Genomic DNA, 12,918 nt, shown 5'->3' on the forward strand with positions numbered 1-12,918 from the left:
GGTTGCTTTCTCATGAAAAGTCTAGTTAAGCTGAAACCCCTGAACCTCTTATACTGGTTTACTGATTAGATAAGCTAATATTACTCTTATGTAATATTTGGAATAGTTAAAAACATAAAATTATTTGTTCAAATAAACTGAATAATTCTGCTGATGTTTTGATAACGGCAATTATGCTTCATAGTATGTCAGCTTGAACATAATTTCCAAAATTCTTGGGTAACTAAAACTCTGGACTACTATTAAATTGAGGTAGTTAATAGAATACCATTGGATACCTATTTAATTGTAAGAGTAATACTAAAATATTGCTCACTCAGCTTATTTTTAAGCATGTTTACTTTTGCTTCTTATATATTTATACACTATAGAGTGACTATCTTGGAGTCATTTAATGAACATGTTCATTTTTGCAACTTTAAGATGATCTATGTAGAAAGTTGTGCTATGCATATTCATGAGCTTTCCTATTCCACAAAAGTGGCTTATGTACGACTGACAATTTTCAATTAAGGAGAAGTTAGTTACTTTGCTTAAAACCCATAATTGATTGCAGTAACTGAGACTTAAGAGCATTAGTGACAGAAAAATAAGTACAACTGAGCATTAGGGTAATGGAATGAACTTGTATTTCAATGACACGTTAGTTTTTTCCTTAAGTTTCATTTTGCTCCAAAATATGAAAAACTTGAGTGTAAGTTGGAGAGTAATAGTAGTCTGAAAACAAACTAAAATGTTAAAAATTTGGCAATTTTCCTAACCGAGGTACTTATTAAGAAGAAAGTAGGTTTAAAGGGAGGAAAAGGAGCAGGGTGGGGGGAAAGATTTGTGAAAAGTTTACTGTCAAATACATATTAATACAAAACCAGAATTTGGCTATTAAAATGATAAACTGCTTAAAGAGATCAAAGCGACTGAGTTACCCTGATTTCTGCCCAGATAACGGAGTTTCCATATCACATCAGAATACTTTACTTTGTTTTGACTTTATGATATACTTATTAAAACAAAAAGATCAAAAACAACAAAGAAAAAATGGTCCCCATTTGTGAAAGATTGAAGTTTCCTTACAATTGTTCCAAATTTTTTTCAAGTATTTTATTACATGTTGGTTAAATGGAAAATCAAACATTCTCAGGCATCCATGATCATATCTTAATTGACTAAATCTTCTCTGAAAACTATTCAGCATTCCAGGATTGCATTCCTTTAAAAAATATAAACAAATGGCTTGATTGCTATTAAAAAAATTGATTTTTTTGTTTTATATGGTCTTTGAGATTTCCCAGAGGACCCTGGAAAGTCATACTTTGGTACTTTTTATTAGCAGTAAACAAGTATTTCATGTCAACTCATAATTTATAATGATACAACAAATTGTTCCAACAGTCAAAAATAATTTTTTTGTAAGGGTTCTGATAATTTAGCACTTATTACAATTAGGCCATGGCCAGAAGATATTTAGCTGCCTGGAAGCTAAAGATTAGATGGCTTATTTTATTTAGGGACTAAATAGCAAAGATAAGATTGAATCATTTGTATAGAGGAAAGTATACAAATGAATTAAACTGGACCTTGCAGATTTAATAAATTTTCTTACTTTACAGATAAAGAAATGACTGTGTTGGGCTCTTCTGCTTTATTGGAAACAAATGAAAGCAAAACTCCAGTTTCACTACTATCGAAGATTGAGTGATGTTCCCCAGAAGGAAAAAAAAAGTTCTTAATCTGCATTGCTGTGGGTGTGAACTCACTGTAAATAAGACCTCTTAAAAAATGTTTTTACTTAAGGTGTGACTTACCTGAATGAGGGTGGGTCTTACTCTGGATTACTGGAGGCCTTATAAAGAGGACCAGAAGACACAGAAGTGAGAGAAAAGGAGAGGGTATTGCCCTGTGACAGGAAAACCAAGGAACTCCAAGGATTTCTAGCAGCCGGCACCAGGATGCCATGCCAGGGGAGAACGCATTGCCTTGCCAACATCTGCAGTTTGGACTTCTAGCCCCATACCATAAGCCAGTAAATTCCTGTTGTTTAAACCAACCCACTGTGTGGTAGTTTATGGTAGCAGCTCAGGCAAACTAAGATACCAACTCTGTGCCTGGTTCTTTCCATTACATTGTACTATCTATATACCTAGCCAAGTAGAATTTTCCCAAACAAAAGCAGAATAAATAACACATAGTAAATGTGTTATGTTCAAAGATATTTATACAAACACAAGAAACTTGTCTTGTGATTTGGTCTTTAATACTACTATTAAGTATTGGGGAAACTAGAACCTAAACGATGTTTTTTGAATGCTGTTCAGTAGTTAGTGCTGAACCTGAGTTTTCGTTGGCTGATTTCCTAACCATATGTTTTTAGCAGCAGCACACTTCAGAAGAAAAGAAGGCATCTCTAGAAGGGAAAAGGCACCTTCAAATGTTTACCTGCTTTCATCAACTTAGAAAATTTAAATAAAACAGGGAGAAATAATTACTAGCATAAAATCTATCACCTTCCCTATATGCTTACATTTGAAGTTATTATATCTTAATGTACTTGTATCAAACTATTCTTTACATTAAACAGATATTTTGGAAGTCAATAAAAATTTATGCCAATCTGAAAATATTTCTAGGAAAACAGCAATGGCTTTATAAATCTCAGCATCTGTACAACTGCTTAACAAGTGAAACTTTTAAATCTTTCTTCCATTTAAATTTTTCCCAGAAATTTCACTTCCCATTTTTGAATACTAACATGAAGCATTCCTTTAGAATTTACATCTCCTTTATAGAAATACCTGAATATTCAAATATTCATCACCAAGTATAGTGACTTACACATAGTAAACAAGAAATAAATTTAATTAAGTGTAGTCAAAAGGTAGAATTTTATTTTTAACTTTCAGTTACTGTGCAATTAGGGGCTACCCAAAATCTTTTAATTGACTAGTTAACTTTTTGTTAAAAAAAAGGTAGAGAATTGGAAACTCAAAGGAACAAGTATTTACATGATAGTCGCTTCTACCCTACAGCTGCTTTGGTAAAGTTTTATCAATTGCTAAGTGCTTGTTGATATTATGTATGGAGAGCTTTATTTGTTCCCCCACCCAAAAAGGCAGATAAATCATGAGGCTCTACAAAATAAATTAGAAAAACAAGTTTTCTATTTATTTAAAAATAAGTTTGTAGTTACTACATTGCAGGGACAGGAATTCTTACACATACATTCTAGTTTGTATAAAAGGATTCAAAGAATTATGCATCAAAACTAACATAGAAAGTGTCCACATAACAGTAAAGAAAGGTCCAATCAATATGTACAAAAAGAAAGGGCACTGCTATCCTGGTGTGAGACTGCCATTTATAACATGATACACCAGGTTTCAGGGAGGCAAAAATCTCAATAAAGCTAAATAATTAATTTTGTAAAAAACTTTGTGTTACTTCTTACATACAACAGATTTGCTTGTGTTTAACATTGTTTTCTGTACAAAATAAACAATTTTAATTTGAAAATGTGTCAGTTTCAACATTTACCCTCTAGGTCAGTTACTTTTTAAATTGAACTACATTCTACATGTCTAAATATCATGTGACAGGATATAACAGTTTCTAAAAGATCTTTAACAAGACCCCTGACTTCTTGTAGTTTTAATATTTAATATGGTCCAAAAATGTAACTTCCTATTTTGTCTCATTTTAGACTTTATCATTGTGTTAAATCAACACAAACCTTAAAAGTAACCAGCATGTGTATGCATATGCCTTATATGCCTATGTACCTATATATTATCTTGAACCTGTTCTTAGTTCCTTAAATGGAGAAATAAACAGCCATCCACGATTATATATTTGGTTTGTGTCATATAAGGTTAATTTCCTGATGATTTTATCTGCATTAAAAAAAACATCTCAATACAGAGCTATCAAACTAAAAACATTTATAGCTCATAATATTTTCTATTCATTGTTTTACTGTAGTGTGTACAAGATTTATCTCTGGAGCGCAAAAAGTGGTACTAACAGTCTTCTGACTCAATTTGACCTTTTCCTGGGTACTGTAAATACAGAATGCCTTTTCATATGGAGTGTTTAATTCATTACAATTAATTTTCTTAGTAAATGTAATAGCAATTTTAGTTCAAATGACTTGTAAATTTGAGGAACTGGAGAGAAGTGGAAAAAGGGAAGCAAGGAAAAGGTGTATTTTCCCCATTTTAATAGGAGAAATAAATTCTCACCTAACTATTAAAAAATCACTGCTCAACCCCTTATAAGTACTTTTTTAGGTATGGGGATAATCTACAGAACATAAAAATACTTCACCTATTGAGACTTAAATCACGTACCTTCCACATATAAGGAGAACACTATAGATAGCTCTTTCATCACTCAAGTATTATGGTCCTTTCAACCTACTCAAAAATAAATTTCATGTGAACCAAAAAAACTCGAAGTTATCAGTGTTTGTATTAGATAGAAAATTCAAAATCAAAATTGCTTCCAGCTGACATGTGAGAAGAAAAATATGTGAGAATGTAAGGTATAAAATGGAATGTCAGAATTAAATACTGTTCATTAACTGGAAAGACTAATTTATATTACAAATGTTATTGAAAACATAAATGTTGCTAATATCTTACAAGCTAAAAATATTTGAATGTATTTGTTCAAATGTAGTACTAGTCTACTGCACTACAGACAAGGAACAGTTCTAGATGTTGGTGTACATGCTGCCTGAGGATCTTTTCACTGATCAATGTATATTATGTAACTCATTTCCAAGTAATACTAAATTCAGCCAAGCCCATGTTTCAAGCTCACAAAGATTCTATACAGTTATTCTAATTACATTTAAGGAGGAAGACAGTTGTATAACGCCATAAATATTCTTTAAATTTGTGAAGCTGTTCAATAAAAACAATAGAAACAAGACCAACAAATCTTCAGTTCATAAATATATGCAGAAAATAGTCCCGCATCACAATATCAGATTGCAAAGGATAAAATTTTATGAAGCCAAATTATCTACTTCTCAGAAATATTAGACGGTAATTAGCCTAAATGTTAAAACTGCTAGTTTGCAACACCTGTAATTTGTATAATAATAATATGGAATGTGAGACTGCTGGGGATGGGAGGCAGGGGAGAAGAATATTAGGGTTGGAAACTTAAAATTAAAAAGATTGATTGACAATTCCCATGCATGTAACAAGTTATATTACTGAAATTTCAATAAGCTTGAGTTTTTTTTATTGCTCACCTAAGACAACAGAGATTTCCTTTTTGATGTATAAACAAACATACATGATGTCACTGTCTCAAAGAGGATGTTTTTCCAAGTAGTAAAACAAAAAACAAAACAAAAATATGGTGATGATTTAAATCTCAACTCAAATTTTGCAATTTATAGAAAGTAAATTATAAAAATATAGAATCTAAATATATCTAGTAATACTAATACATTGTTTCAAATACAAAGAATCTGATCCAAGTCATTTTTGCTTTACTAAGAAACCAGTGTCTAATATGTCCACATAAGGTCATAAATACACAGTGTCTTTAAACAAGAACAATACGTTTACTTGTTTCAAGTAAGATGTTAATACTCTTTCTTTGCTCAAGGAACTAATCTGTACACCATACTTGAGGAATGATATTTCACTCTTAGGACTGTGCATGCTCTTCCTTTCTCTGTACACACACTTAAAACACTTTTATTTTTACAAAAGTGAATTTGATATGGTTACTATTTTTCTAACACAATGCAGATAACATCAGGAAATTATATATTTCAAATAGATTGCCTTCAAAAACAATAGAATACTTTAATGATTTAAATTTCAAACATACACACTTTATTTTCAATGGTATAACTGACTTGTTTTACTATACAACCAAGTCATCCATTTCTGCATTACGAAGAGTTTAACTACTGAATTTCAATTATACAGTTAAATATATTTGTTAGAAAAAAATAAATATACAAAAACCTGAAAATTTTGAAATTATTTTTCAACTGCAAAATCACAGCAATCTAGTCAAGATCTGGAAAATGGTTTACTTAATTTCACAGGAGGATTTCTGTACAAATTTAGTTACAAACAATCTAAAAAGCCCAAATACATCACTTTCCATTCTTCATCAAGACAGTTAAATGACAGCGAACATTTATCCTTACCAGAAATAAGTAAAGAAACAGTAATGTAATATATTTTGCCAAGGTTCAATTTAGAGTCTTTGTTTTTCTACATCAGGGTCATGCTGATATTTACTTGCCCATCCTCACTTTTTAAAAACATAGTATCTGAAAATTTTGGTTACATTTTTGTACCATACCAGTCCTCAGAAAAGCCTACATTCTTTAAACTTTAAAAAAAAAAAAGAAAAAACGACAATAATTTTTAAACATAGAAATGGTATTTATGTTGGTTTTTAAGGTATAAAATAACTAAATGTACCATAAACAAATAAATAACTGCTTTCCTTTTCCATTAACAGTACATATAGCAATACATTCTCCTAAGTCATATAGTTATCATTTACAATAGACAACTTAATTTTACTAATGATGCAAAAAATAATAGAATACAAGGCACAATCATTAAATGGAATTTTTCTTTAGGGTGTATACTGACATACCAGCGTGATAAGGATACCGTAAAAAGTGCAGAAAAACACAATGTGCAATGAGACAACTGTATAAAACATGATTGCATAAAAAGTGATTTGGCCTATTTTAACCTTTAATAATTGAAAATAACCAATCTTCCCCTTAAAATTAAACTATAAAGTATGACATTTTAAAATTACTTTTATTCTAGTGCTATCTAAAAAATCCTGAAAAAAGAATTTATACCTGGGTAATAGTATTTAAGTATGTATTTGTATATATATTTAATTATACCCATTTATCAATATATACACATACACACAAATTTCTTTGTACGTCATTTTAGCCTATTAGATGACTAAAGTTTAGAAATGACATTAATCCAGATCGATAAGTAAACATCAAATCCCATACCTTTTTCCTGTATTTTCCTTGAATCCTTTAACCACTTAAACATTTTCTTTAAAACATCTCTGTCAAAGGACCCACCAGTGCATTATTTTCTATTAGTACCAAAAAAAAAAAAAAAAAAAAAAAAGATACAGCTCAGTATAACTCTTTAGAATAATATATAGCCTTCTCCAATATTGAAAATTGTATGCTGTCCTGACAGTCAAAACAGGCTTTCCACTGCACTGATTCTCAGTCTTTGGCACAATAAACAGAGATTGAGTGATTGATATAAGAATCAAGGTCTGAAAAATTAGACAGTCAAATGTTTTCCAATGTGGATATGTTTCCTTTTTATCAGTACATTTTCTCAAGTTTGGCAGAAATGGAATAAAGCGAAAGCTTCCTCTAGATTCTTTCTTCGTAGATGAAAATTCTATAGTTAAAATTAAAAATTTTAGGATATCAAATGTTGGAAATTTTACATTTATTTTTACTGGAAACACAATTTAATTTACTGCTACTCTGTGTTAACATCTGTTTTCCTAGGGGCACGACTTCTTTACCAATAGAAACGTACCTTGCTTGGTCAAAAAATAAACATTCATTTTAACATGAAATGCTCTATCACTAGGAATATTATGATCCCTAACAGTGTAGCAGAACTGTCTTTCCCATAAATAATCAAGAATTCATTATAGGTCATCAATTTCTTTTGTTTCAAACAGTGAACAAAATGAATGTTGAAATGTATAACCTATCTAAGGGCAATAAATAGCAAACATTTAAAATATATATGTATATATTTATATATATATTCATTTAAAGAAGTGAAGTGTCTTGTAAGTTTGTTTTTTTGCAAATCAAACCAACATTCCCTAATCCACCATTAGCAGCAAGGAAGCAGAAGCCTTAGTTCTTCTTATTCCTTAACTGTACCTGCTTTATAGATTTCGAAGTAAAATATTTTGGTACAAGTTACCAACCAATTAAATTAGCTTTTGCTTTTTCAGTCAATTTTCGGACTCGTCCTCTACTAGAAGTTCCAAAAGTCAAAGAGGTGTCTTCAAACAACAGCTGCCTCTGCTCCTCCTCAGAGTCATCCTCATTATAGAAAGCTGTCCTTCGACCTTGGTTTCTAGTTCTCATGTGGGGTTCAGAGCCTTTAAGTTCTTCAAACTCTTCTTCCTCATCCATAGGGTCATCTGTCTTTTTTCGGTTACTCCTCCTTAGCATTTTAACACTTGTAGGAACCATGAGATCTGAGTCTAGTTTTTGTGTCTTCATCTTCCTTTTGGGTTTTCTGCCTCCACGACTCTTTTTCTTTAACAAATCTTCCTTTACAATATTAGTTTCAGAAATAAAATTGCATGTTGAAGAAGGAATTACTTCATCTCTGATGGGATGCACATTATTTTGCTCTGAATTTTCTGGTTTTGTATACTGGAGCTTTTTGGGCTTTCTGCCCCTTTTCTTGTGTATAATTTCACCACTAGTGTTATTAACTTCTACCTTAGGTTTTCTTCCAGGTCCCCTCTTCACAAGTTTTGATGGCTGCCCTCCATGGCCATTTACTTGGATGCTTCCTGGTACAAGAGCGTTGTCCTTACAATCTGCTACAAGGAGATAACAACACACTTAATATATGGAATTGCTTTTTTGTTTGATTTTAAAATTAGTAAGGTCACTGCTATACTTACGTGTAATGACATAATTCTTATCTTTTACTAAAATGAGAAAATGAACCTAGAGAAACTGTGAGTATAATATTATTTATTTTCTAATTAAAACTCTGGAGAAAAAACCCTAATGATGTCATTAATGACTTCATTTAACATATGAGGGAAATGAGGTTCAGAACAATAACTTGTCTAAATTAATACCATAAATTGATGATAGAACTGGGATTAGCCAGGGTTTCTTAATCTTAACACCATTATGATATATTTTAATGTATACACGTTTTCCATTATACAAAATGACTTCATTTATTTTGTATAGAGTTTACCAATTATAAAGCATTTTATGTTTACCTCATTACACACAGGGTTTTTTTTCTGAATTCCCACCTTAGAGTGGTTCAATTAGGGAAAATAATCTTAGTGTAAAATTCATGACCTTTTAACGTGGTAATGTGAATAAGTAAGTATATCATCATCCCTCCATATTCCTCTAATAATTTTATCTACAAGGAAGGCAGAATAAGAGATAATCAAGACTGGAATGATTTTAACTCTTATTTGATCCCCTGGATGTGACGATAACTATTCTGTTATTAGAGAAGAGTTTTAAATATTTCTTTGCATTTCTCAGAAGTACAAATTAGGATTTCCCAATCCTCCTATGCAAGCGGATTTGGGAGCACTTCTGGAACAATTTATATCAGTTATTCTCTATAATGACTTTGACATTTCTCATACAGTCTAACTACGAGAGTATAAGTTACTCTTGGCCAAGGACTATGCTCTTAGAAATGTATATAGAGGATTAAAAAAGACAATTAGATAATGGTTTTCTTTCTTGGTTCCTTTCGAAACAGTCCTATTCTACTCATGTAACTAAATGGCAAATGATGGATTTAATAATCATAAGGGACACTGATTGTATGAATCAAAACCACTATATGAGCTACCATCATTGTGATTAATACCCCAATGTAACAAACTCCATGATAAAAAGCATTATACTTCATATAAAAACAAAAGAGGGGAAACAGACTTGGCCCAGTGGTTAGGGCGTCCGCCTACCACATGGGAGATCCGAGGTTCAAAGCCAGGGGCCTCCTTGACCTGTGTGGAGCTGGCCCATGCGCAGTGCTGATGCGCGCAAGGAGTGCCGTGCCGGGCCATGCAGGGGTGTCCCCGGCGCCCCACGCGCAAGGAGTGCACCCGTAAGGAGAGCCGCCCAGTGCGAAAGAAAGTGCAGCCTGCCCAGGAATGGCGCTGCCCACACTTCCCGTGCTGCTGACAACAACAGAAGCGGACAAAGAAACAAGACGCAGCAAATAGACACAGAGACAGACAACCGGGGGAGGGGGAGAATTAAATAAATAAATCTTAAAAAAAATAAAAAATAAAAACAGAAGAGAAAATGCTAGAGATCAAATTCTAAATCTGTAGAATCTGGAAATCACAGTCAACTGCCTTTCTGTGGTGGAAAAATAAAATACCACAGCCCTTTCTGATGAAGAAAAATGCTACCACACATGAACTACAACTAACACCTTTTTTTCTCCCTCCCAAGATTTTGAAATTTTTTGTTTGGTTGTGATGAGCGATTTGCAGTACAGTCAGTATTTTTAAGGGAAATTCAAAGAGATGGAAACTGCTTTTAAGAGAATGCCTCCTCATAATAGCAATTCTAATTGTGGATTTGACTTACACTGCTTTGAATATTATCAAGAAAAAGCAGTCAAGAGCTCACCAAAGCTTAGAGGCAGTAGCAGACTGAGAAGGCAAAGCCCTTATTTCCTGACCCCCCACAGTACAAATGACTATTTTTTAGATTAGTGGCTTTCTCTTACTATGGAGAAAGCTGGAAAAAAGTGCAGGTGTAAAATAAAGCAGTTAAGTATTTTCTACTCAATGATTACATTAAAACTGCCTGAGGATCCTGTGTATCTCTTTTATTTCCTTTAAAACTCCTGACGCGGGTTCTTTTCAGTCCACATACCCACTACAAGTTCTACAGATGGGCTTCAAGGACCTCCTGAACTTTTTAAAATAGTCCAAAATTTTGTGTGAATACGTACACCATTTTTCAAGGGGAAGGAGTATAGCTTTCATCAATTTTACAAAGCAATATATAAGCTAAAAAGGTTAAGAACTAATGCACTCTTAAAAAGGAATTCAGCAGTTAAAAGTTTAAAAACCACTGACCTGGTCCTATTCGATCCAATAAGGTAGCCACTAGCTATGAGTGGCTATTGAGTTTTTGAAATGTAGCTATGCAACTGAGGAGCTGCATTTTTAATTAAATTAAACTTAAGTACTAAAGCAGCCTACATTTAAAAATATTGGTTATACTGTTGAAATGATAATACTCTGGACATAATGATAAATAAAATATACTATTAAAGCTAATCTTATATTTTATTAGCTGTGGCTACCAGAAAACTTAAAATTACATATGTGGTTTGCATTATATTTCTATCAGCACTGTTCATGACTCTAGTATTATTATTAAGGTGTCAATATTTACATGAAAAGCCACAACTAGTGAGTTATTTAATAGCTGTATTTCTATACTGCATTGGCACTCTTGAGAATTTCTAAAAATCAATAATTTAAATTACATTCGCTATTTGACCTCCCAACACAATGCTAGAACTATATTAATAATTCACTAAACATGTGATTTATCTAGATTAAGGAGTGACAGAAGGAAGGCCAATATAATATTCAAAATGTTCAATTCAGGTCAGAAAGGAAGCAAATATAAAAATGTGAAAGACTCATGTAAAAAGGCATTTCCTTATCTAGTAAAACACTCCTTGTCTACTATATACCAAATATACATAATTGAAAACAGTACTTAAAGACAGGAGATCAGGAAGGTAGAGACATTTTTTTAAAAAGTTGTATCAATATTTTAAGTACCAGAGAAGGTAATGAATAGGGTGTTCTGGTGACATAAAGAAGGAACCGTGTAATCAGAACCCAGAAGAACGTTTTTTTTTTTTTGAGATGACATTTGAAATGAGACTTGAAAAGTAATAGATCACTTAAACTAGGAGGAAAAGACATTCCAAAAAAAACATAGACAAGGACCAAGATTTTGAGGTATTTCCAAGTGATTTAGGATGGCTAGAACATACAAGGGAGAAAGAAGGTAAAGTTGGAAAGTAAGGGAAAAGGTCAAATAATGAAGAATCTTGCATACTAGGCAAAAATTAGAAAAAAAAATTTTTTTTATTCCATACATGATTCAAAGGCAGGGCAAGATTTTAATTTTTAATTCTAAGTGTGTATGCATATGTCAGAGAGAAATGATCAGAAAGAACTTGTATGCAATGTGGAGAATATACTGGGTGTGGTAGAATTAAGAACAGAGACAGGGAGACTAATTAGGGAACTAAGACGACAGTCCAGGTAGGAAATTATGCGGACCTGAATTAAGACCACAGAAATGAGCAGAGAGGATTTAAGAAATATTAGGGAGGCAGAAATGACAGAAGTTAAACACAAATGAATAATTAGGATGCTGAGGAAAAGGACAGGATGACTAATTTTAAACTTTTATATAGGTGGATAGATACCAATGCCATTAACTAAAATGAGGACATTTCAGAAAATAAATTAAATTCTGAATGAGGTTTCTGGGGGGGAGTTAAAGGAGAAATGCCTTATAAACATTTGGAAGTCATGATATCAGATACGTATTTTTGGCTGTCTGCTGCCAAGAAACCACAATTCTTTTAACATGTCATATGGTATATTTAATCAGTTACTCCCTCCATTTTCAAATGCAAAGTCCTTTAAAATGAGAATCTGTGGATTAAAGAACTTGGACTGGGAGTAGATAATCCAGATGAGTTATTATTTAGTAAAGTCAGTGTATTACATTATGTGATCTAATAACAAATTAAAAACTTTACTAGAAAAGTAAAAACCTGAATTGGGCTGCCAAATCCAATTTAATTTCAACTTTGAGGATATCCTTTTTTAGATTTTGTAATAAGCAAGTAAACTTAATTTACTTCATTACAAGCCTTTAATCCTAGAATCTGTTTTTCCACATAGCATGCTTTCCTCATCTTTTTATATTTAATAACAATAGTTTGCTTTTTGCAGAGCTGCAAATCTAAGAATGTTTAACTAAATTTATCAACTAATACAAAATGTGTGATTTTTAAAATGACAACCTGAAAAGTGGGTAGAAATGCTAACTAAAAGACGGATCTATTGTATCTTAAAAGATACAAT

The 12,918-nt window shown here is 32.1% G+C and overlaps 1 protein-coding gene and 1 long non-coding RNA gene across 4 annotated transcripts in view; one reads left to right on the top strand and one right to left on the bottom strand.

Annotated features, from left to right (window-relative positions):
• LOC139439993 (uncharacterized) overlaps positions 1 to 4,569 on the top strand; it is a 32,735-nt gene extending 28,166 nt beyond the window's left edge. Inside the window, exon 2 of the long non-coding RNA XR_011650081.1 lies at positions 1,608 to 4,569. This is a non-coding gene — a long non-coding RNA (uncharacterized lncRNA). The remainder of the gene's footprint in view (positions 1 to 1,607) is intronic.
• PHIP (pleckstrin homology domain interacting protein) overlaps positions 3,138 to 12,918 on the bottom strand; it is a 138,220-nt gene continuing 128,439 nt past the window's right edge. For 2 of the 3 annotated variants that reach the window (XM_058307065.2, XM_058307066.2), the window contains exon 40: positions 3,138 to 8,610. In XM_058307065.2, coding sequence (XP_058163048.1) covers positions 7,973 to 8,610 — 638 coding nt within the window. In that variant the 3' untranslated portion in view covers positions 3,138 to 7,972. The remainder of the gene's footprint in view (positions 8,611 to 12,918) is intronic. The other variant, XM_058307067.2, reaches the window with a different exon arrangement.

Source organism: Dasypus novemcinctus, chromosome 11, assembly GCF_030445035.2.
Source record: "Dasypus novemcinctus isolate mDasNov1 chromosome 11, mDasNov1.1.hap2, whole genome shotgun sequence".
NCBI lineage: Eukaryota > Metazoa > Chordata > Mammalia > Cingulata > Dasypodidae > Dasypus > Dasypus novemcinctus.